Below are 26,539 nucleotides of genomic sequence, written 5' to 3'. Positions count from 1 at the left end.
GTTTACTCTTTCGTCCATCCACTCTTTTCATGATATCCGTGTCTTCTAAGGCTTTTATTAAATAAATAGTCCGGGCAGCCATCCTGGACTATGTCTTCACCAGCGCGTCATTGCGGCAAGTCGAGAATGCGCAGAATGACCAGAATTAACTTTGAGCGGAATTATTTAATTTCAAATTAAAATTGGAACAACCAGCCACCTAATTCGGATTTAAGTTTAATTCGGAAATACATTTGCATTAGGAATTGTTTACATGGTCAGTTTAAATAGGATTTAACTTGTATTCTGAATTAAAGAGGAATTCAAGTTTCCATGTAAATGTGGCTATTGAGGTGTTAATGTGTCCCTTTTCTCCCCACAGGGAGTATCAGGCCAATAATGTGAGTGTGAGTGTCTACCCAGTGAATGAGCCGTGGCTCTACTCTACCCTGTGGTGTAGTGGGGTGCCTTTTGTGTCCTCTGATGCCCCCCAAGTCCTCCGAAGAGTGCCTTACCCCATCTGGCTCATGGTAAACTTCTCTCTGCTCTCCCCGTCTCTCATCTGACACACACACACACACACACACACACAAACAGACAAGGTCACACAGGGAGACAAGAGGACAGCAGGAGAAACGACAGAGACTGACGAGGGCTCAGTAAGACTGGAGGGCAAGGACTGAGAGAAATATGAAGGAGCTCAGCGTGATGTTAGGCAGCAGCAGGACTTTAATGAAGTGTCCTCGATGGGCTGAGACAAGGGCAAACATCTGAAGTAAAGCGCAGCCGTCAGCCACTCATTGTCTGGGTCACTGCATCATTTTGTTAGCTGTAGGTAACAGTAATAGTGATTATGACCTCCAGTAGCGCTCACAGGGAAACTGCTCTTCCTTTTTCCCCCCTGTGTCCCACAGAGCCACAGCGCTTACAACTTCATCTGGATCTCCTCCGACCTGGTGTCCCTCGCCATCATCATAGGGATTTTCAGTCTCCAAAAGTAAGGACAGTTTGAAATGGGAATGACAGTGCTTTTTTAAACAAATATATTGATTATTGTTACTCATAGACATTCTGAATTATAATTTTCAAATATTCTATTTTTTCAGTAATTCTTATGATTTGAAATAAATGAATGAAAAGACAAAAAATTGGGTTGTAGTAAAATTTCACCCAGAGTAACTGAAAGAAAACTGAGGTGCATAACCATGGAGAACATGCAAACTCTATCAGAAGTAGCATATATTTTTGTTGACTGTTCGAACCAGTTTAAGCTGAAGTAGATGTAGTGAACATTCTCTTGTGAATTGTCTCCATAGCTTTGGTGTTCCCGAGATTTATGCTTTTATAATTGTAACTTTTAAACTTTTTGAATCATTTCCTTACTTTTTATTATGTCACCTTATTACATTTTCAACCCATTTAAACTTGTTTCATCCATTTTCAACCTTATTGTTAATCATCAGCTATTGCTAGGTTAATGCTTAGCTAATATTAGGTTAATGCTATTGCTAGACTAATGCTAATTGCTATTGATAAGTGAATGCTAATGCTAGGCTTATGCTAATGTTTGGTTAATGCTATTACTAGGCTAATTCTATTGCTTGCCAGTGCCAATGCTAAGATAATACAGTGTGACGCGGGCCAGCACCTGCATCCTCACTTGCATTTTCTTCAGGAAATGCAAATATTCTAGTTGCGATTTTTGCGACCCTCAAGCAAACAAAATATATAAATAAAAATGTGCTTATTGCTACAGTTAACAATGTTATTGTAGAGTAATGAATGTAACTGTTATTGCATTGGTAACATCTGACTATGTCTAATTTTGAGTCCAGCTGAGCTTTTCCAGTTTACTATTTCTGCTGAGCCTTTCTTCAGCTTTTTTTCTTTTTTTTTTTTGTCCTCGGGGGAAATGTGCGTGTGTGCGTGCGCGCGTGTGTGTTTGAGTGTCTTTACGCTACAGTATGGAATGAGGTTCATGTGTGTCCATGTAAAAATTCAGACACAAATAAGGCAGTACTTATTATTATTAAGTGGTGGCGTAACAGTTAAAGGGGCAGTATTTTGAAAAGATCCCTTTATAATGGTTTTGCGACGGTTGAAAATCCAAAGTTGAAAAAGTTCTGTTTCCTCACTCCCTTGTTATTCCATGTTTTGTAAAAAGTCAGCTCCAAACGGGCGCGTTGGATTTTTCTTGCGTTGTGACGTCATAACGCGGAAACTCCTCATCCTGACAATCATTCTACATACGGTACTACCTCAGGGGTAAAACAAACACTGCGGTTTAATATAGAATATACATTCTACTTTATTGTCATATATGTAAAGCTACATACACCAAATGTGTTCTCTGCATTCAACCCCTCGCTGAGGAGCAGTGGGCAGCCACAGTGTAGTGCCCAGGCAGAAGTTAGGGTTAATATAAGGGACTGATCAACATCCCACAGTGAAGGACCAGGGAGATTAGAACCAGTGAACCTATGACTACAAGCCTGCTCTCTTAACCCTGTATCCACAGATAATATATTTACGTTCAGTATATAGATAATCCAGTATATAGATAATCCAAAGCGCAGTGTGAGCACTCACAATTAGTTCCATTTTTAGTAGCCGTTATATCGCCTTGTATCGCCTTTGACATGATCTGATGTATTTATGACATAATGCAATGCAGCAGTATGACAAAAAAATAGACTATTATTTGAAATGGACTATTCCTGTGGTCAGAATTGTGAGAATGACAAGAAAGCGAAGTAGCAGCTCTGGTGAGTGTTTGAAACAGCTGACTGACAACGCTACTGATGTGATAAACACACAGTGCAAAGAGCAGCCTTTGTCAGACTCACAATCACAATAGCCTCTTAAATAGCCATATGTTTTTCTGTAATGTGCAGTTTTTTGGCTGAAAACAACAGTCTGCGTCTACAGATACGCCTACTCATGCATATTCATGAAGGCCCTAAAACAGTCTGCTTTTAGAAGTGTCATGAAAGTAACTTTTCAGAGGGCTAAAACTCTGAAAAACAGGTGAGTTTGGGAAAATAAACCTCAAATACTTTGTTGTTGTGGTTCTTAGAACAAATGGAGATGGATGAAAAATAGCATAATACTGAACCTATAAGGAAGCAGGCTTGTCATTGGTTCAAATACAACCTGGGCCATCACTGTGGGATGTTGAACAAGTCCCTTAACCCTAACTGCTGGAGTTGTGTGTCGCTTTGGATAAAAAGTGTCTGAAAAATGAAATTTAATCTTGTGATTGTAGTTACATGTCATGCATTAATAGATCCTGTGGAAACAGATCTGAAAATTCTAATTCCATTTCCAAACAGAAAAAAAAAATCCACAAATGCAACAGTGATTGGCAGAAGTTATAAAATAATATTTTTTTTGTGTGCAAATATCCCTAAATATCCTATCTGTGCACATGGATGAATGAATCTTTTGACAGTAACCTTAACCCATACTCTGCGTCTCGTCGTCTTCTTCTGCTCTTTCTCCTTTGACATTCTTACTTTGCTCCGCTTGATCTGCATGCAACCTTCCTGCTGCCCCCTGGCATCTGTCAGCTATCATATGATCAGGTAACTGCTGTGTCTGCTCTGACCTTTGTCTCCTCCTCCTTGTCTGTCCTCCTTGTGCTTCTTGTGCTCAGTAGCTCAATGCCAGTCCTTTACTTTCTTACACATCAATTGTTCACTAGTGTTGTGTACCTTTTTTTTCCTGTGTGGTACTTAATGTGTCTGGTTAGGATGGAATCACGATGTACTGGTGAATTTCTGGAAATGTGCATGTTGTCACAGGTGGAGGATGACTGGAATACAAAACTATAACCCTGAACAGATCATGCTGAGCGCTGTGACACGACAGTCCAACCGAGACGTCAACATCATGAAGGAGAAGCTCATATTCTCAGGTTAGTCTCACTATCAGCAGAAATAAAACAACATTTCATAATGTATTAACATATCCATGTATCAAGGTAAAGCAATACTTCCCAGTAGTTTTTAATTATCTTTAATGAACCATTTAGCAGAATAGATCATTTTCATGGCCCTAAAAGTCTTTTATATACATTTAAGAATTTAATTACAGCTGTACATTTAAACATACATCTTTAAGTATCGATTAAACTATTTTTTGTTAAATAGACAATCAATAAATCAGCATAAGTAGGAATAATGATAAATGAAATTGTAATGGATTTTCAGAGGTTTAAAATGATATCTGGCAGCAGGGTTGGAGTGAATTTTAATTGTAATTGCGTAATTGATCATTAATTACAATTATGGCATAATTATTATTGTAACTGTAATTGAAAACATCTTTTGCTGTTATAATCATAATTGAATTGTAATTGTGTTCAGATAATTGACTTTGTAATGTAATTGACATGGAAATTCTATAAAAACTACAATTTAATTAAAAACAGAAAACTGTGGAACCATGTTACTGTTCTATGGCTTACACGTATGTAGTTAATTATTATTAAAATGTGTTTCATATCACGTTTTCCCAATACATTTCACTTCTCTTGAGTTCTCTTATCTTTCTTTCTTCTTTTTTTTAAATAAATTGGAATTGAAAATACATTAATACCAATATTTTCATTGATTAGGAACCCGAACAAGGTAATAAAGAGATTAAAAACAAATTAGATGATAGATAATATTTTTTGTGTATTTTACAGCTGATTTAGGACATGGGTCAAACTGACCTGTTATCATAAGCTATGCTAACAGAAAGCTAACACAAGGTTAAGTTTCATGGGGTTATTTATTAAAGGCTCAGTAATTGGGATTAATTGAATTTGAACTTTATTAATTGAGAATGTAATTGTAATTGATTTTCAGTGGAAAAATAAAAATTGCAATTAGAAAAAATGCTGGTCACCGTAATCATAATTTAGTTGTAGTTGAACATAGACAATTGAAGACATAATTGGAATTGAAAAATGTAATTGACCCCAACCGTGTCTGGTAGTGATGTTTTCTAACAGAGTATTCCCATAAAAAGCCACCCAATGTCACATGTAACAGCATCTGAGTGACGGTAGAAATAGATATGAATGTAGCACAGTAGTGCAAGACTTACTGTAGGTCTCCCTGCAAAAGCCTGATATCCAGTGGTCAACAAGTGGTCAACAATGACCTAAAGCAGTAAAATTATAATTTTATTTGAGCTAAACCACATTTTAAAAAAAAATGAATAAAAGTGTGTGGGCTCACGTCTTCACTGGTGGTGGATAAGTTATGGTTTACTTGTTTTTCAGAGATCAACAATGGGCTCAGCAGCACTGAGGAGCTTTCTCTGTACCCTGAGAACGGCTACGCACGATACTCTCCTGGAGGCCTCAGCCGCTGAAGCAGAACACAGCCACAGCTGGATGATAATCAGGTTTATGCTTTACCTCAGAGATATGGCACCAAATGAAACTCATTCCCTGTCAGAAGACATGAAGACACTGAGAAACGCTGGTCTAGACGACTGACAGATTTTTACTGTACGGCCTTGATGAATGTGGGTCAACTATTTTACTTTTGCGTGTGTATGTGTGCGCGTGAGTGTGTAAAGAAAACGTTCAAACACAAGTTTCATTTAGAAAGAAAGACTTTTTTTCTGCACCCGCTTTCCATGTCTGTGTCTTCACTGCTGCTTTGCAAACAGGAAACACTGTATGATAAAGTCTTTATCTCCTCTCACTAACAGAGGTTTGAACTGTAAACGATGTCGTCATGTTTTTATTCTGAGCGCATTAGAGCCAACACAACTCATTTTCTTGCATTTCTATTGTGTATGTGGGAGAGTATGCACGTTTTATTGTACAGGTCTGATATTTATCTGCCTCTTATCTCTCATGCCATGATTGATTTATTTTATAGTCCTATTAACTATAACCTCTCACATGGCTGCCTTTTTTTGGTTTGTTTTATATTAGGATTAAAAGTAAAAGCTTCTGGTATGTTTTTAGCTGTTGATTGTTTAATAAAACGTAATTTTTTTGTGTAACTTGACTTTCATTGATATTACACTGACTTTATTAGGTTGATATTGGTCAATGCTGACTCGATACGTTACACATCCCAAAATGCCTGTAGTTCAGGTGACTTTGGGTCCTTGGAGGAACCCATGGTTACTCTGAACAATTTAATTTAATTTTGAACTTTTAAAAAAAAAAAAAAACCAGGAGAAGTTCCACTACAGTGACAGTGGGATGGACAGATAGGGTTAGAAAAAGGTTCAACTTAAAATGTTGTCTTTTTTTCCCCATAAATACTATTTCATCTGTAACCTAGTGGCTTCCACTAATTACAAATGAATTGACAGCTATGGAAGGTTTGTGTTTGTAAAAATGTAGATAATGCTTATTCATAAATGTTCAGTAGGGAAGTGTGGAGATCATTTTTGAATTGACAATTTTCGTACCATCCAGTGTTGATTGTTAAAGTTCAGTCAAATGTGGATTTAGTGTCGAAAGTCCCAGTTTGTTTGGTTTGTTTCAAATAACTCTGTCATCATTATAATAATAATTATTATTATTATAACACACCATACAATGCTGACATGAATTGTCAAATCAAAATCATGAAAATTATTTCTTTGAATAATAAATTAAGATCTTTGCTTAATTTGATGGAAATTTATTTTGTATTCTTAAAGTTGGACGTTTGTTGTTAAAAAAGGATTTACTTTTCAAGATAACTTTTTACTAAAATGGACAAATTCATAGAATGAGGTCAAAGCGAATTATATCAGAATCAGAAAAAACTTCAATCATCCTCGTAGTGGAATTAAAAAGACCAAGAGCGGCATTTTGCATTTTGGAACATGATATCATACGACATATGATAGTGTTATATTGAGTTATGGACTGATGTTAAGTATTTTTGAACTGCTCAAGGTTATCTGTTCATTTCTAAATGATTGTTTTCCGTATATATTTGCCTTTGATGAAATATTAAGTTTACTTGTGTGTCTTCTTAAAGGCCTGTAAAGTCAATTGTAATATTCCTGATACCAATGGCAACATTGTATTTGTACATTAAATGGTTGTTCATTGTGTTTGTTTGTGTCTGTGTATTAGTCCTGTTTGAATCTCAAACATAATGCAGGATAACTTTAAGCAGCAATAGAAATCAACTTCTTCATGGTATACTTGTCCTACTATCGTCATCATTGTGACCAACTAAAAGTCTGCTTTTTGAAATTGTATTTGTCACTTTCTTAACTTCCACATAATCCAAAGGTTTTTCTGCCAATCCAATGTGACTGTTTGTATGAACTGCCAACTAATCCATGGAAATCAGGATACACACAGTAAAATTTGAAATAATTTAGTGCCAGACAACAAAACAAAACAATTGGTTTCAGTAAAATAAATATCTGCCACATTTGCATAATGGCCCATGTGGAAGGTAAAATAATCCACGTTCATTAGAAATATTAGAAGAATACAAAATCATTTCAGGAAGTCTTTCCAGCTGCAACAACAACAACAGAAAAACAAAGTAGTTTATTGTTGCAGAGCCTTGAGGACAGCTGATAAAGGATGGTCACTGCTGGTGAAATGAGGCTCTCCATCCTCTGGAAACATGTCCGTGCTTTCAGATGACATGTGGCAGCCGGAGTCTCTCGGACAGTTGTTGGTATTTTCCTTTGTGCTTTCCCTTTTTTCTCGACTGGCATCATTCTGAGGATCAGCTGTAAAGTATAGAAGGCAGAAAGCAGGTTGAATGGATGAACAGCCCCAGAGTGGTCTATAGTCTCAAAAGTTCAACTTCTTTTCACTTGCGGTCTCATGTTGTCTATTCCTTGTCTCCTATGGGGCCTAAATGTGGCCCCCAAGGTAAATGCACAAGTAGACTCAATAAGATAGATAAATAATTACTCCAACAAAAAACAAAGTTACATCAAATATGCACCAGTTCACAGAAACATAACGTCCAAAAAAAAAAACCGTAAGATATATATATATATATATATATATATATATATATATATATATATATATATATATATATATATATATATATATATAATCACATAAGAATAACATACAGGAAATGACCAAAACAAAAAACACATAAAAATACAGTATTTATAGGACATCCAGAACACAAAACAACATAAATACATACAAAATGAAAGAGAAAATGTGCAAAATGACAACAAAAGCACACAAAATGGCTCTGAAAGCCTTTGTTCTTTCCTGCATTCATTCTCAGATCAGTCATTATTATATCTGCTGACATGATAGTTAATAAAGTGGCCCTCGGGTAAGACTATCACACTTTTGTGGGCCCCCACTGCGATAAAAGTTGCCCATCTCTGGTCAATGTGTTGGCATGTCCTTGGGTGACCTTGTCTGAGTTTGTGTAACTCACAGTGCAGTTGCTGCAGGGAGTAGACAGCAGCCAGTAGCCGCTGCCTGTGCTCTGGATGAGTCACTTTCAGCTTCAGCAGGTGATGTTCCCTTAGCCTCATCAAATCATCCACTGTTTGGTAACCATTCAGCTGCAGAGACGAGGAGTACTCCTGGGAAAGTAGAAGACAAAAGACTGTAGAAGAATGCCGTAGTAATGAAAAATGGTACCTCAATAAATAAAAATTACCTCTAAACTGAGACGCTTTAATACTTCCTGGACAGTAGATTTCTGCCTCACTTCCAGGAGAGGTGTGCCCAGATTTTCCTCTGGGAGCAAATCCACATAGATGAACTTGAAACTTCCTATCCTGCCATGCAGCACACCTTTCCATATTCCCATTGGAGGCTTGGCAATGATGTCAATGATATTTCCCACCTGCATTACGTTTAGGACATGTGTCATTTCTGTTTTTGAAAAATTGCATAACCAAATGATTTCTCTGCTTAATGAGGAGGGCATTGACATGGCTTATTTGGCACAATATAAAGAAAGTTAAGTTCAATTGAAAGTACAAAACAAACAATTCTCAGAGGAAAAACAATAATATAATAATTAAAAAAAAGAAATTCAAAACATGGTGAAATGAGATATTGAGATATCTTTTAAAAAGAAGTTTATTTCTGTTTTTAATCATGGGAACACAATTTCAACTTTTCATGTTTTATTTATATTATTAGATTTACTGCATTCTTCCGGACAATAGATGGCAGTATAAGTCTGTAACACGTGCTACTGTGCTAAGGATGGGCTACACATATGATATAAACAAAGCCTAATAATTACACTTAAATACTTGATACAATGCCTTGGAATACTGATGGTGAACATGAGGTTTATCATTAAAACAGGTTAACAATGTAGCCTCTAAGGTACACCTGAAGGGTTTCATTTCTTTTATAAGCTGATTTTGCAGGATCTGGGTTCTGTGGACAGATTTCTTTAATAGTTTTTCATGTTACATTTGTTTGGTTTACATTTTTCAATTAATTGATCAGGTTCTTTAGTACGTTTTACTTTTTTGTCCTATTGTATTTACTTTTTAAAGTTTTAAAATACATTTTGAGTATACACAAAATGTGTTTTGTCATATTTTGTTTATGACTAGTTAAGTACAGTAGATGGTGCATCCTTTTCCTGGTCTTGAAGTGTGAAGGTATTTTGTCAGTTAATTGTTTTTTGTTGCTATTATTCATGTTTTAGTATTTTGTCTCGTTACCAATGGATTTCTGCCTTTGTCTGCACACCCTGTCGTATTAGTATGCGTTTTAATATTTTAATCTGTTGTGTGGTGCATGTGTTTAATTTCTGTCTCATAAGGTGGTGGGTTCACCTCAGCGAGGTCGTTCTTTTGTCAATGTTGATTTGCTTTGTCAGTGTAAGTGCAGTGAGAATAAAATAATCCTCAGTTGTTTTAAATTGATTAGACACTACATCCCAAATCAAGCGGCCCTGCTGTACATGCATGGGATGATCTTCTCCCACATATCATACTGCATGACAGCATGGTGCCAAGCAGCTCCCTCAGCCACAAAGGGCATTGATTCATTGTACAACCAAGCAATAAAAATTATGGACAAAAAAACCACTGCAATATACTCAACAAATATAATTTGTTAAGTTTTTAAAGCTTTCATAAATTACATTGTCTTAAACTAATGTTCAATACATCAATAACCTTGCACCAGAGCCACTAAGTTCATTTATACAGAGACAAAGCAGCAACATCTGCTTTTTCCATCAAACAGGCCAAACTGTGGAACTCACTGCCTACCCATCTCAAATGCATCACAGAGTTTAAATTAATCCCGTCCAGGCTCAAGTTGTGGCTTAAAACAAATCAAAGTTGTACCCACTTGTAAATAATGTTTTTAATAGTACAAGTGCGGTGTGATGAGTTAGTGTGTGTATCTGTGTGAGCTGAATGTGGGAATTTAGAAATGCTAGATCACTGTTAGAAATAAGTAATATGTGATTAAGATTGTGCATTTATATTTTGTATTTAGGGAAAAGCTCAACCAGGGACAAAGCATGAGCTATACACCCAATTAGTTGCATCTTTTGCTATATGTCTGACTGCATTTTCCCTGTCAAATAAATAAACAAGTGGTACTTTTCCTTCTTCTCTGCCTCGTCTCTTGATTACCTTCCTTCACTACTGAAGGAGTGCTTGAGCCTTAAGAGTTGGCTGGTTTCTTGGAATGTCATGCCCTGTCACTGTGCCTGTGTCCAATCACTTTTGGATTTTTGTCAGCTTTCGTTTCAACTTTTGTTTGTCTTTTCTTTGTTATTATCATTTTAACATTTTGGAAAATGATTTTACTCATCTTGGTTTGGTACTTTGATATTTTTATTTTTGTTTTATAACGTTTGATACTTACATGAAAGGAAAATAGAGAAAAAAAATAGAGAAAAAAGTAGTTTTGCGTTACTTAACTGTAGCTACGTTAAAGGGATCCTCCACTGTTTTTACAAATGTGGCCTAAAACCTTTGAAATGTCCTTATTAGAAGATCTATGCCTAACAAAACACATTTTTTTTTTTTACCATATTTGTTTTATTAACTTTTAAAACTGGGACTACTTTACCCTGTGCGCCGCCATGTTGAAATGACGTCATCATTGAAGTGATTAGTCCCTTTTAGTCAATTGAGTTCTATGGGAGGTGAAGCATTTAGGATCATTTAGCAGCTTTTTCAGTCAAAATGACAACTTGTGCTGCTTTGAGTTGCTCTAACAGTCAGTAAAACTTTTTAAAAAGTTGATGTAAACCTCTTTTGTTTACTGAGAGATGATAAATTATAACTGTGACCAGAAAAACTCTGTGGCCACAGGGGGCGACAGTTCCCACTCTGCTGTTTTGTAGTGTAAATAAAGGCAACCAGGATTCACTGCTGCTCATTAGCAGTAGGATTTATGGTTTTAATTTATCATAACAAAAGAGGTTGATATGAACCTTTATTTTTTTTTTAAGTTTTACAGATTTTTAGAGCAACCCAAAGCAGCACAAGATGTCATTTTGACGTCATTTCAACATGGCGGTGCACAGGGTAAAGTAGTCCCAGTTTTAAAAGTTAATTAAATGAATATGGTGCAAAATAATGCGTTTTGTAGGCATAGATCTAAAAATGAAGACACTTCAAAAGGTTTTAGGCCACATTTGTAAAAACAGAAAAGGATCCCTTTAAAACCTATACTCAAGTCAAACAGCCCCATAATAAGAGGAATTGTTACATTTGCATGGGACAGTGTGTTAATTATCACTCTATTCCAACAGTAGAATATTACAGGCACAAAGTAAGTTTGGTGACTTGTTTACCTTGAGTGTGAGGGATTCGGTGTCATAAGGACTTGGCACGTACTCTGTATGGACTCGGGCTCTGCCACAGAAATGCTTTGTGGACAATAGATCAACCTCTAGCCTCAGACTGTTTCTGTTACTGGAGCAGTCTGACTCGCTGGTGACTCCGCCTGGTGGAGTAATGGCCAAAACAAGGAGGGAGGTTGATTTCAACAGAGACATGTATCAGTAATAAGGCAGGTCTGCAATGGGATGGAGTTTCAATTTTTGATGTGTCAACTTGACAAATGAATACATCTGGAGGAAAGTACCAGGATACTCAGAGGTACAATCTGGTTGCATAATTCATTGTGTTGTGGTGTAAAGAGAACACGTGGTTCTGTGCCTGAAGGTGCTTACTGGAGGAGCTTTGTCCACTGTTGAGGCTGAAGAGGCTTTCCACAGATTTACTGGACCTCCTGTGTCTTCTGCTGAACGGCCTCCCACCGTGCATCTCTATCCTCTCTGCTCCAGCCTTCCCTTCCTCTCGTTCCTGCACAGTACACACACACGAGGATTTTATCACCTCTCCTCCTCATTAGCACCCACTCTGTATCTTCTACTTCACACACTGAGGGCAGACAAAAGAGAGAGCAACCAAGTGGAAAGCTGAGTCAGGGCTGTGTTTGATTCTTCATGTGACGGAACAGCTCAGTATCCCGGTGTATGCTGGGACACGCAGCTCCTCAGGCAAGCAGAATTCCTAATCCTGCCAGCATTGCTTTGCTTTTTATAGCCAAGACCTTGGAGGTGTGTGTTAAGTATAATCCTCAACTGGCTGTGTTCATCTTTGAACTTCTTCTGCTCTGGGTGTGATGCACTGTGCGGTCTGAGGTTTCTGAATAAGACCTGCTTTAATATGATTATGATAACAATCATGACAATAATAATAATAATTATTATTATAATTACGGTAATTACAGTGCCTTGTTTTTCAAATACAATTTTAAATTCATAACAATGAAAAAAATATATAATTGACTATAGTCAATAGAAGAAGCACAGTACTTCATAACTATGATGCAATGTGTAATAAAACTGTGCTGTTAAAATTGCTGTGGCTGTATATACAGTATTTAGCATCTGAAGTACTATAATTTTGTCACATTATTTTATCTATGTATGTACAGTATTTTGTGTGTCCTTACATGTTGTGGCAAATCAACAATGATAAGTAGGAGTGAGACGATACACTGAGTTCACAATACAAGATATTGGTTTTATGGGATGATACAATATTTTAAAAAGAAAAAAGCTTGAAATAATTATTTTATGTTTTAATTAATTACTATTACTCATTTAAATACAATTTATTTGAAAAAAAATTATTGGAATAATTTTAAAATGCATAAACTTAAAGTGTCAGACCAACAGGTCATGCCAGTTTGAAACTAGAACTGCACAGCTAATATATGGTCATCATCATCATGACATATTTTTAAATTTTTTTAAACACCCACACAGTCTACAACATTAAAGGTCCTATATCATGCTAAATCAGCTTATTTGAGCTTTTAACCTTGTTACAATGTTAATTCTTTATCAAAAACACCCTGAAAGTATTATTGGGCTTCGTTCCTGCATCTCTGAGCAATCCTCACTAATCCTGCTTTCTGAGCTGCTGCTCTAACCCCGCAAGAGCCAGATTGATGTGTAGCCCCTCCCTCTAATTTGAGTTCTCCACATTGATCTGGGTCTGTGTCTGGCCAATCTTTATGGAAGCAGGGAGAGACATGAATAGAATGCTGGAAGCTGATTGGGCGAAGCACTTGTCTACCATGATTTGTTTTAGCCAATCACACGGTAACAAATGATGACGTCGCCATCGGCATGCACCGCAGAGACGCTGCTACAACAACAACAAGGCTCCGCTGGTGAAAACTTTCTTTTGGGATAGTAATGCTGCGGTCATTATGTTGTTGAGTGACTATTGCCGTGAGTATGCGAATTAAGGGCACGTTAACCATCCTACTGCGTTGACATCTTTCTATTTTGATTCGAGCTATGGTAATAGCAGTAGCCGAGCTAGTTCCTCTCCCTGCAACTGCACATGTGCCAGTTTTGCTTCGGCGCGTCTGTCTTCGTCACACCCGGATATCCCGCCGTAAACCACAACACTGCCTCATGATTGGTCCTAATTGGTTCCGTTCGGTTTTGAAAGGCAAAGGCGGAAACAGCACAAGATGGATTCTGGTGTTTGTGAACACGAAGAGAATCCATCTAGCAGGCAAGGTAACTGCTGCTCTGCCCTGAAAAATGAGCGTACCCTACGGTTCAGACTTTAGTGACATTAATAAAGTCTGAACAGCCCCCTCTAGGAAGTCACTGTTTTGTGGGCGTGCCTGTTGCCCATGCTGCTTCGCCAGGGTTCTAGGGCTACATCATGAAATGGGCGGCACTCACACGGGGAGAGGTGGTGCTCCAGAAGAACCGTGCATCTCAACTTTAGTTGATTTTGGGAAGGTTTAAAATAGCATGATATAGATCCTTTAAATCGTTTATGGTCACACACACTTCCTTTGCTGACCCGTAAGGGCAGCAACATGACTGCTACATCTAGTCTACAACAAAAAACACAGAAGGGCAGAGAAAGTCAGACTTTGACAATCAGCTCAAAAATCTAATTAATATTTATCAGTTTACCTTTTTTTTTTTTTGGACAATTATTTTAAGATATGTGTTTATAGTATGTCACCCTTTTAGTACCTGTTTCTGTTCATTAGTCCAGCTTTTGATAAGAATGCCAAAAGAATGCACCAGAAAGTAGCGCAAGCAATTTAAACAGCTGATCACCGGCTGAACCAGGGAGAGAGAAAAAGGCCTTTTACATTCACATTTTCTACTCTTTTTGAAATACAGGAAGACAGCAGAAGACCAATGATGATGCCATTTATATAGAATATTAGAACATTCTGTACTTTAAAATAGTAACAGCGTTTAGTGCTTAAAAAGCTGTCATTTTGTTTGGTTTTTATATTTTTGTACAGTAATTTTGTAGTAATTTGTTGGTATAGCATCATATTCTGTGAGGAGTTAAAGAACAGAGTTGTTGTGCTGCTTCTATTCATTTTCAGTTTGTGTGTATCAATAACACAAAATGATGACGACAGAATCTGACAGATCACATAATCTCGACTTTTTTTTTAGAATGTGTGATTAGCAAACACTTTTGTTGGTGGGAAGAGGCCTGTATATGAAAAGAGAATACCTCAAAGTGTTTCAGTAAATAAAATACATACAATTTTGGAAAAGGCTATAATTTCGATGAAATGTGTTCTATCTGGGGATTTTAATCTTGATATTTCATGTCAGATACTTCTAATATGTAGTATCATAATATTGAAATCAAAGCCAAAATTAAGCTGCAAACTTTTGTTGACTACCAGCAGTTTTGGGGCATACCAAGATGGCCGCCAGTGAGCTTACTTACAGAGAATAGAGAACAGTTGCAATGATGTGCTGTAAAGGGCAAAATCTTAGCTTTTAGAAACAGTTTGCTGCTGTGGTTGAGGGGGTTGTTACTGGAGTAGAGACTTCAGGAAAACAGAAACCCGAAGAAGAGGCTCCTACCAATGGGTCAAAACAAGTGTCAGTGCCCAATCCTTTCACGGGCCAGATCGTTTTTGTATCCTTTCAACACATGCGCGGAGACTACGTCATGTCCTTCACTCGCAATCTTTACGTCAAAGCTCCTGGGGCTTGATATTTGAATGTAAAATGACCATATGACATTTGTTAAATATTTTGATAGTACACATGTAAATATGTGACTGTTTTGCGGTGTTTTTAATTGTCAATAAAAAAACCCAAAACAAATAAAAACACAATACACAACATTGACGATCAAAAACCAAACAGAAAATAAAATAAAATAAAAAACAAAATTAATAGTAATTCACTTAAAACATACATTTCTAATTCTTTTTAAACAGAAGGGTTTTAGCATTTTAAATAGTACTCAAACTACTGTAAAATGGGCCGACCGGATGTAGACGCGTTTCGCGCATGTGTTGAAAGGATCCGAAACGATCAGACCCGCGAAAGGATTGGGCACTGACAGCGAGTGCTTAAGAGCGCGCAGAAAGTTCTGCCTTCTTCATTTCTTGTTTCACAACATTCAACAATGAATCAGCAACAAGTTGTTGTGCTTTTGGTGGTTATAAAGCTTTGTTGTGGGCTCTCCTGATCACCCACAATACCGCACGCTCAACACCATCGCCGATACTTCCTGGGTTTGATCCGCTCAGAGAGAAGTTGTGTTCACGGCGCATCTAATCGCTCTAGGCTTCGATTGGAAACCCTCCAAGACCATCAAAAACATCCTCTTTGTTTGCGTGTTCACACAGTCCAACCAAATCCTAGAATGTTTGAACTGTTCTAGGAATGGTCAGTGTAAATGCACCGTTAGATGCATTATGGCTCAACTTAAGGGCTCAGAAAGGCCAGGATTAACATTTAGATATTTTTCAGTTGTTTTTTAGTATGTGGCGCTTACAATCGAAGCAGTCGGTGAATCAACCATTGAAACCTCCACGTTTTTTTCATCCTTCTGTGATGACATTGTGATCTCCCTCCTCTGCACAATGGATTTGGTCATCTCATTGTTCCACACCTGTTTATTCTAATAAGAGGACACAGTGAACAGACACACTACATATTTAAAACATCCTTCACCTCTACATTCAGGTAGAGCTCCTAAATGTGCAAAGCTGGAGTTTCTTACTAAACAACAGTGGTTGTCCTGCTGTTTCGCTAAAGATGAGCGATCTCTGGACGCATCTGATCTTCCAAATCTGGTCGACTGTTTGGGTAAAACAGAAAGAGATTTAAATGTATGTTTTGTGGTGACAGATGGTCATGAGCAAATTCTCTGTGTGACCCCAAAAAATAGAAGTGTGTGTACGTGTGTGTGTGTGTTTTTGTTTATGCCTTGTTTTCTTATGTAGGTCAAGCCCTGTCAGTGGCAATGATTTGAAATATGACTTATATTATTTAGCGGATAAATAATCCACTGTTGGTTTGGAAACACCATTGCATGTACAAAAATGTGTCCCCCCCCCTACCAAGATGACAAAATGAAGGATGCAGGTGTCAATAAAGCAGGTGCTGCATGGGATCTACTGATAGTCTCAGTTTAGCAGACATCTAGTGCTACTTTCACAACATCTGTTCCACTCTCTGTTGGCCCGTTGGTGAACTGAAGCTTCATTATTATGCACTGAGCTGATGGATAAGCAGCTACAAATGCTATTGTCCCTAATGCAGCAAACCAATGCATTTGCAGTGATCCTATAAGACACAATTGCATTACATCAATACAGCTTCTCACGCAGATGTTAGTGAAGTGTTGCAGTATGGCAGGTCAATGCGCTTAAAGCTATAGCTATACTCTCTAAAGCATGCAATCACTGTGTCCAAATGATACAGTATGTAATAATAATAATAATAATAATAATAATAATAATAATAATAATAATAATAATAATAATAATAATATATTTTGTTATATTGTCTTTTTTCTAATATTAGACAAGAGACACTGCTTGGCTGTAACTTTAGAAATTGTGAGGGAAAAAAAGCATGTTATTCCCCTACCGGTAATAGGGGAAGAACATGCAATCCCCATTGGAATTGACCTTGTATCATCTACTTCTGATGTCTTTATTAAAACCTTTTCTGGCGTCCTAAAAATGTCACTCAAATTTGGTAAAAGAAAAATGAAATATCCTCCGTTGGTTCTCTATGCAAGAACAAGGATTCCAAGCAGATACAAGGAGTATCTGTAAAGGGTTTTTGGATACAACCACTACCACGAAGAAATCATTTACAAGCTCCTGCCAGAAATACTTGAAAAACCCAAAGAGACAAATCACCACTCAAACGGGCAATTTGATGATTGCAATTTAACATAATACATATGTTTTTAGATGTGGGAGAGAAGTACGCAGAGAAACCCAATGTCAGCATGGAGAAAACATGCAAACCCCACACAGGCAGAATGCAAGTGTCCCAGGGTTTAAACCATCTGACCTTCCTTATGTGATGCAGATGTTATTTAGAGGCCGCTGTCTTGGTCAAATTTAAGAAACAATAGCCTAAATTCCCATTTGATAGGTTATGTAAAATATGTGTAATTTTTTGTGACATGATGAAGGAATGAATGGAACTTTCTAAACAGAGCATGTAGACAACAACCTTTGTATTGAATGAGCAGAAACTAAACTCTCCACTCACTCTGTTCTGTGAGAGTTGCAGATCTGTAATGGAGCGAATCATCTGAGGAACAGAATGTTTACAGTCCATCTCCTGGATCAAACTCTCAAAGCGGTCCCACTCAATTTTTCGAGGTAGCGACATCGTTGCTCCACATGTCCACATTTCATGGTGTGGATGATGGAAGGTGGTGTAGAGCGGAGTCCAAGCCTGTGGACAGTGATATGAGCTCCATGGAGGGTTTTCAACACTCGGGCTCCAATAGAGTTCCACCTCAGACTCCTCATGGTGACCACTGGCCTCCACGGGAGCTGCAGCATTGTCAGTTTTTGTGGCCTTCTTTTCTGTCCTCCTGCCCAAACCAATGCAGGTCAGCATGGAGTTGTTGCTTACAGCATCGCTCCAGTGATCTGAAAATCAACAGACAAGTCTTAGAGCTGATTAGGAAACCTTCATCCAGAGTCGCTCTCTTTTACCTTCATGTGTGATTTCCCTTCTCTCTGCTCCACTCCGTTGTGCTTTCTGTGTTACTTTGGCCAGATTGTGTAGCTTCTTCAGTCGTCTTGAGCTTTGTGTTAATACTGACATTTCAGATTGGCTGTCACTGCCCTACAGACAACAAGGATGGATGCAAGAATGATGCATTGGTGTGGTCAGAAAGAGGGTGAGGGAGGGGGTTATTAACTCAATGCCACTGACAAGATAACTCGTCATTTCAAATCCAAACGCTCAGTGCCATCGTTACATCCCTCGTACACAGTGTTAAAATAGTTGAGCATCAGTCTGACAGTTTCACACACATCAGCTCCTTGACGCACCCCCTTACAAGACAAGGAGTGGACGGCAGTGGCATGGATAAAATATGATGAAATGCAACACATTTTGTCCCGGTTAGAACTGGTAAATGTGAACATATTAGAAATTCTGATGGTCAATCCTTTGGCGTGCTTGTGTGAATCCCACCTTCCCGTGACAGTGTGACAGTGTCAGTTTGGATAGATTATTTCTTCAAATATCTTCTGTAATATTAGGAGTGCTTGTGACTTAAATTGTAACTAAGTCCATACTTCTTTCCAATATAATGTTTCACCTTATCGGGTGCTGCACTTATTCCAGATTCAGAAGCATGTAAGAGGAAAAGAACTTAATCAGACGGGAGAATACACGCAAGGCCAGATTTCAATGGAAACGCCCACATTTCAGGGCCCCTCCACCCAACTGGGATGGAGGGGCACAGTGACTGACTTAAGTACAGGGGGAGAATAGCGTGCCGCCGAAAACAGCGCCGCTGCATGGCTTCTCTGACTTACGCGCATGGGAGAATAGACCCTTAAAGAACAAAGAATAATAGTATAAAAGAATAAAAATAGAAAAACAAATACAATGTAAAACACCATCCCGGCATGTATCTCTGTCCCACTCTACACTTCCTCTATGACACAGCATTTAGTGAGACGCCATTCTGACATCCATTGTCACTGTCAGTGGTTGGCAAGTATTACAGGAAACAGGAGAAGATCCAGCTCTGCTAAAGAACAGCAGCTCTAAAAGAACCATTTAAAGCAGATTAATGATCATAAAGCAGATTAGAGTAGATAGTGGATCTGATTTGCTTGGCATCAAATCAACCTCTCTAAGAAGTTGTTCTGGAGTTGTTTACCTCGTTTAACCCTCGACCCACCACAAACACTCCTAAATCTGTCTAAAGCGATCTCACTGATCTGCACCTCACTGATCATTTCATCCACATTTTGCTCATCTCAGCTTTCTACTGTTGCATAAAAAGTGTAGCAAAGAGCGTCATTTCCCTCACATGCACCAGCATGTGCAAACCTCCAGGTGTTCCTGGCTCTCACGAGGGAATTCAAAAACTGAGCTCTGACATTTTTAATGATCATTTGTTGTGCAGTAAGTGATTGTGTAAGAATATTGGTAATATCCAGTGTGCAGGACATCGAGTGGGGATGATGAGTCCTGGATTTAAGTGTCACATTTATATCACCATGGTTTTACCTGAGCTGGTGAGCCAGTCTGTGTTTTTGCATTGTCTCTTCTTCTCAGAGTGCTGCTCTGACTAGGAGCTGGAAACCAAATGACACATCAGAAAAAAACTAGATTCCACTTCAATGGCTGCACATCAAAAGCTGATTTAGTGCCACAGATCTGCCAGAAATTCCATAGGGATTTGTTTTTATTCAGATTATTGAAGAACTTAAAATTGTCAGTATTTCTTGTGTTTCTTGTGTATGATATTTGATCAAAGCACTAAAGATGGTTTTTACCTACCTAATGTTGCAATGTCCAAATCAGAGGCTGCTGCGAGTGAGCTGGAATGACAGCCGCATATATAATATTTGTAGTGGAAAAGTTACATAGAAGTAAAAGTAAGAAGTAATGTACACACCTTCTGCTGTCCCTCTTTAGTTTGGATGTACTCTGAGGAGAAAACAGATAGTCAACAATAAGAAATGTACAGTTGTGATGTCACTTTGGGGTTGTTTGCTTTACTGTTTAGTTAGTCTGGAGCTCATATAATGTGTTTATGTGCACATTATCAATTTTAATATTTATACTAATCAATTTTCTATTGAATATTACAAGCCACTGGTTGGTTATTGGTCTTTATGCATGATAATTTATTTTGTGTATGACAACACAAAAACAAGCCTCACGCTGTGAATGGATGAGTTCGAGACCCACTCAGCTCTGGGCCTCAGGAGGGCTGGGCTGCTCTGGTTCTTTGATAGGACCTCTTTGGGTGTCGGGCTGTACGGCGGTTCATAAACACTCTCTGTGGAGCCATTCTGGGCAAGAAAGAAAAACAACTATTTCACTTTTGGTTGTTCAAAAAGAAACCCTCTTTACATTTTAAAAGAGTCTAATCAAAACAGAACCTAAAGCACTGTTTAATCCATCCATCCATCCATTCATCCATCCATCCATTCATCCATCTGCATGTCTTGGAGGTGGAGCTATTTCAATTAACTATAACTAGTTAGAATACTAACTACTACTACTCCGACATTTTTATGAAGTACTTTTACCTCTCATCTCTTCTTTAATGCTCATCTGAACATGTATATTGTAGATTGACCTCTCATATAAGATTCTTGTTCCTAACTTTAATGTACTGTGAGGGTAAATACATCTGGAAGCCAGCAGGCTTTTCCAGCTGGGCCCATCAGACAAAGATTTCTCACTTTTACCCACAATTTTTCAGACTCCATAACAAATTTGTACTTTTTCCGTTTTTTTCCACTTTCACCACTTTGCGTCAAAGACAACCACACTCTATATTTTGCCATCACATCCAACCACCAATTCAAACTACACTTCCAGTCATCTTAAAAGCACCTACTCTCTCAAAGGAGGGGGCAGATGCTATCAGTACTTTTTTCTGCTCCTTTTCATTCATCTTTTACTTCTTTTTTTCAATGTGGAGGAGAAAGAAATGTGTTTCAATGTCTTGAATGAAATACATACATAAACAAACAAACAAACAAACAAACAAATAAACAAGGATTAAAAAGCTTGTCTGACACAAGCCAGTTAAGTTTTTTGCATACTTCATATAAACACTAAGATGGTCATAAAGAATGTCTCCAATCATTGATATATACTTCATGACTTTAATAATGTGCATGTCATTTTAAAACACATCCTCTGTCCTAACTTCATTGGCAGGAAATCACTTTGAAATATATTTTTAAGTTAAGTTAAGCTTTTGTTATTTCTGTGTGTCATTTCAAATGTAAACGCTCGCTGCCAATTGTGTTTTTCGACCGGGGTTGCTAGGAGACAATGTAATGGAGTTCTTCCATGAATATCAGTCTTGCACTATGATATACTGACCAACTGGTGCCATGTATGTGGCAGCAGCGCACCTTTCGGTGAGAGATTAGCCATGATTATCACCATTGCTGGGGAGGGAGAAGCTACCAGCAGCTTACAGCAGCGCACACTCAACCAGAGCATGTGTGGAACTGAGTGGACTATGGAGAGTGTCACGATTGTGAGAGAAAAGGAGGAAGTTGCGTGTGTGGGGACTGATGGGAGGTTAGACTTGGAGGACAGTCAAACTGCAATAAGAAAACCATTCAACTCTGACCCAGAGTTCAGAAACAACAAAAACAAAAACATTTTTTCTGATGAAAATATTCTGTGGGTCTTTAAAAATCAGTCAAAATGCTCTAAAATGGCTGGCAGTGAGGTGGTAGCAGTTCTGAGAATGGCTGGCAGTTTTCAATGTTTTTATTTTCAGACTTAATGTCGAATACAGGGGTCACCAACACAGGTAGCCCTCCTGGGCCATGTGAGGTGCCCTCAGGTGATCTGGGAGGTTCGGCTTTATATATAAAACTGTATATATAAGATGTGCTTTTTAAAACCCAAGGTGTATTTTTGTAAAATATGACATAATTGTAATATTTTACAAATTGTACATGTTATACGATTAGTTAAAAGTTGTTTGTGGGCAGCTAGTAAAATAGTAAAATAATAATTTTCTATGAAATGTAATGAAAATGAAACAATTGCATAAATACGGATTTCCTACCTATTTAAGTTACTGCTAGCCTTATTATCTTTGCCTCTAATGAAAGTGAAGCCATGAAACTAGTATTTAAGACATGCTTTTCTAACTGGTAGCCCTCTGGACTATATAGTACCTACTGGAAGTAGCTCACAGTTTCAGAAAGGTTGGTGACCCCTGGTCTAATATCAGTGATACTGGAAGGTTGCAGCTGATTGGCTGTGAGAAATCACATTGTTCTTTATTATAAAAGAGACTAATTACAGAATCCTTAACCTTACCATATTGATCATTGCTTAAACAAAATTATTGTCAACATCACAATCGTACCAACTGATTTCTTGTGTGACGTGTTCTGCATTATTTTGATGACATCTTGAAGGGTTTGTGTTGCTAGGCATGACCTGTCGTTGACAATGCATGAGTGCATTGAGATTCTTTAGAAGCAGCTAATAATAGAATCACTGATATGTAACTGCACACAGATTTACTGAACTATGAAGTGTCCTCACAGTAACACTGCAGCTTAGGCATCACAGATCTTACACTCCCTCAAGTCATACATTGCTGACGGAGAAATTGAATGATTTTTAACATCCTGAATAAACAAATATTTTACATTTCAGAGTTTTATCTTCAAGAAGTACCAAATCCAGGAAGAGAAATGGAAATAGTCACCAAATATATATGTTTGGTATCGTCCTCCAAACAACCAACTTGTCAACAACAATCCCATCATCAGCAGCATGTAAACAGCAACCCACCTTTCTGCTCCCCACCATCTAACAAACCCTCAACCCATCTCAGATGAAGAGTCTTACCAGTGTGAAGCACAGCAAGTTCATGGCTGAAGATCAGGCTGCCACACACACAACAAGAAGCAGGTGAAGATGAGACTGTTGTAGAGCAAACACCACACCTCACCACACACACACACACATTTCCAGTCATGTGAACCTCACGCAGCCCCCATGCTGTCTCCATCCCTATGGCCTAATCCTGCCCTTAAATCCCTCCCATAATCCAATAGATGCAGTGAGCCATTGCTGTCCAACACTGGGCTCAGAGTGAGCTGCTCCACCCATGATTAGAAGACAATAAACAACAACGGCAGGCATTGTCTGCCACGTGTCTGCAATGATTATCAGAATGACTTGATGGAGACAAAGTAGTTACTACGTTAGTTAACCAGGTCGAAAATAATCACTCTCCTATTAGTTTGTTTAAAACAAAAGTTTTCTCACTACGTACTACTACTGCTATTTCTTCTTATACTACTACTACTACTATGACTATGCTACCCTTTGTGCCCAGTTTACACCCACTACATTCAGATGGATCAAACACACTCATGATTCAGGGGTGGGGGTTCAGTAAGGTAAACATTCCTGTTGCAAAAGGCAGAAAGAGAAGCAGTGCTGGTTCTCAAAGAGACAATAATGATAACTGTTTTAAAAGCACTTCAAACGGGGAGTTAAGATATCTAAACTAGTGGTGGGACTGAATTAAAAAAAATTATTGAATTAAATACTTTGTAATGAATTAATCTCAATTAATCTCGATTAATCTAAATGTATCGCATAACAATATTTGACACAAGAAGCAATATTTTGGTATGTGACAGAATCAATTAAAACAATAAATGAGCTTAAACAACAAAATTGGGTTCATTATTTTCATGACTGCATGCTAACATAATGTGCAATATGAATAAAGAATAGGCTGTTGCTATTGGTCCGGACCCAGACCTCAGACAACCCTGACTATTGTTCCGGCACTTCGTGTGCGCATGCATCCGCATGTGCAGTAAGCCAGATGCCGGTAGTTCCCTCACTGCCGGACCCGTGTCCTTCAAGCTAGAGTTCATTCAGTTTATTTTAGCCCTAACCCTAAACCTAACCCTAAGCATATCTCTAACCCGAACCTTAACCCAGGAAATATTTATAATTTTTTTTCATACATGTTTTTTTAAAGGTGGAATTTGCCATGTTAAATATGGAAAAATGAAAAAAAAAAAAAAAAAAAAGCCAGAAGTGGGATTTGGAAGAAAAAATCCTTGACTCTAGCACCTTAGACCACTTGGCCATCCTGCACCAAGTGGGGCACATTACGCTTATGTAGAAAAGGTCTGCAGTGACGGAATTGCACATGCGCACAGGAAGTGCAGGAACTATAGCCAGGATTGTCTGAGGTCCAGGTCTGGAACTCTAGACACTTCGTAAAGAATATTATGATTGCATTGTTCTCAAAGCACAAACTTAACTTTAAGTAAGCTACATTCATGCTTTTCCAGATTTTTTGTTTCGTGTATTAAAATAAAAAAACAGCACAGTTAGAAAATGTGTTTAAATAAACAGAACAACTGATGAAGCTGATGAATTTTGTTTACAATTGTCTTTTTGCATAGCAGTTTATAAGTAGGGCCAGATGACGCTACCTGGCAGCGCTTCTAGGCCCGTCCACATCCTCTACCACAGAGAGTGGTCGACTGTCCACTACAATCATTTATCCACTGACGTTGTTCATTTGTCACTCATGGACTTATTCATTTTGGCTCTTGAGTGTGCAGGATTGGCAACGCTCGGAGCTCCCTGCTTGAGGCATGTTAGAGCTACCACTGCCTGAGTGTCAATGCTAGCTATCTGTGCTAGCTGCAAAATGTTTAGCATTAAGGTGGTAGTGGAGGCTAGAAGAGCTCTGGTGATCAGCAAACTCTCTCTTGAACAGTTTGTAGGCTTTTGTTTTACATCCAGTGTCATTATAAACTAAAATTAATGCCTACGAAGCACAGGAACGACTTCTCCTCAGGTTCTCCCGTAGTATGTGCATCAGTATTATGAGTATTTTCCCGGAACACATGAAATGAGAAAGGTTCCGCACTGTTTGGAGAGCAAAAAAAAGCAACTACAATATTTGCATTTCCAGAAGAAAATGTGCTGCCCACGTCGCACTGCATTAGCTTAGCAATACCATTCACATTAGCTAGCATTAACATTAACATCAGATAGCATTAACATTAGCATAGCATTAGCCAAGTTTTAGCCTAACAATAGCAACATTCAACTGTGAGCCATATAGTAAAATAATAGGTGACATGTAGGTGGTAGCAGCGCACATTTGGATGAGAGATCACCCATGATGAGCAGAGCGCAGAGGGAGAGGAAAGGAGTTTACGAGACAGAAAATGGCTCTAAGAGAGTTGATGCTGAAGTTCCAACCAGCTCACAGCAGCGCACACCTGACCAGAGCATTTGTGGAACAAAGTGGACTATTGAGTGTGTGGCGATGGTGAGAGAAAACAATCAAAAAACGGGGCAAGCGGTGAGGCTCGGCATGTCTGGGATGAGGAGGAAGTTGTGTGAGTGGAGAATGACGGGGGAGAGACTTAGAGGACGGCCAAAATACAGTAAGAAATCCATTCAACTCTGATCCACAAAGCAAAATAATATTAATTTTGCCATCAAAAGCCCATTCTCAGTGTTGTTTTTGTAGTTTTATAGAAGGAAACCAATGTTGAGGTGTCCCTCAAGCAAAAAAAAAAAAATTGCTTCAAAGTCACTAACAGATTTTTTCAGAAAAAGTCATTTTTCTCAGATTTTTGTCACAAACTGGCGATTTGTGTGAAACTTGCCTCTATTCAACTGCTGATGACAGAAGAACGTAGCAAGCTAAAAACAAAAATACTTTTCCGAAATTATTCTGTGGGTTTTTAAATATTAGTCAAAATGCTCTAAAATGGCTGGCACTGAGGGGGTAGAAATTTTGAAAAGCGCCATGGGAGAGTACGCTGCTTAAGTCTGAACAGACGAGAGTTCGTTATCTCATCCAGCGTCCGGTCGCCAAAGATCTTCACCAGAGGCCTGTGATCAGTGACAACGACGAGGCTGTCACATTCCTGCGTGAAGTATCGAGTCTGCTCAAGGCCCCAGGTGACGGCTAGGGCCTCCCCTTCAATGGCTGCGTAGCGTTGCTCCGCCGAAGACAGGAAACGTGAGCCGGCAAGGGTAATCCTCCATCCCCCAAGGCAACAGTCCGGGATGCCGGATGGGCAACT

At 38.4% G+C, this 26,539-nt stretch overlaps 2 protein-coding genes across 4 annotated transcripts in view; one reads left to right on the top strand and one right to left on the bottom strand.

Moving 5' to 3' along the window:
• Positions 1-6,948, top strand: part of gdpd5a (glycerophosphodiester phosphodiesterase domain containing 5a) — a 42,579-nt gene extending 35,631 nt beyond the window's left edge. For 2 of the 3 annotated variants that reach the window (XM_028465854.1, XM_028465852.1), the window contains 4 exons: positions 362-509; positions 894-976; positions 3,783-3,895; positions 5,252-5,386. In XM_028465854.1, coding sequence (XP_028321655.1) covers positions 362-509; positions 894-976; positions 3,783-3,895; positions 5,252-5,343 — 436 coding nt within the window. In that variant the 3' untranslated portion in view covers positions 5,344-5,386. Of the gene's footprint in view, positions 1-361; positions 510-893; positions 977-3,782; positions 3,896-5,251 lie in introns of all 3 variants that reach the window. The other variant, XM_028465853.1, reaches the window with a different exon arrangement.
• A 544-nt stretch (positions 6,949-7,492) lies between these two features.
• samsn1b (SAM domain, SH3 domain and nuclear localisation signals 1b) lies at positions 7,493-18,098 on the bottom strand. The gene is made up of 6 exons (XM_028465962.1): positions 17,976-18,098; positions 12,102-12,234; positions 11,721-11,872; positions 8,592-8,780; positions 8,364-8,514; positions 7,493-7,680 (listed from the first exon to the last, which is right to left on the bottom strand). Exons 1-6 carry the CDS (start codon positions 18,096-18,098, stop codon positions 7,493-7,495), a joined length of 936 nt encoding a protein of 311 aa, XP_028321763.1.
• Between the last annotated feature and the right edge of the window lie 8,441 nt (positions 18,099-26,539).

The sequence above is a fragment of the Gouania willdenowi genome, chromosome 14, assembly GCF_900634775.1.
Source record: "Gouania willdenowi chromosome 14, fGouWil2.1, whole genome shotgun sequence".
Lineage (NCBI taxonomy): Eukaryota > Metazoa > Chordata > Actinopteri > Blenniiformes > Gobiesocidae > Gouania > Gouania willdenowi.
The sequence above is the reverse complement of the archived record's forward strand: the minus strand, read 5'-3'. Positions and strand labels throughout refer to the sequence as shown.

Excerpts from the sequence above, each read along its gene's own strand:
- samsn1b (XM_028465962.1), bottom strand. The coding sequence starts at position 18,098 with ATGTCGCTACCTCGAAAAATTGAGTGGGACCGCTTTGAGAGTTTGATC. Across the intron at positions 11,873-12,101 it reads CAGTGGACAAAGCTCCTCCA|GCGGAGTCACCAGCGAGTCA; the intron begins GTAAGCACCTTC and ends TTACTCCACCAG. Across the intron at positions 7,681-8,363 it reads CTCCCTGCAGCAACTGCACT|CTGATCCTCAGAATGATGCC; the intron begins GTGAGTTACACA and ends TATACTTTACAG.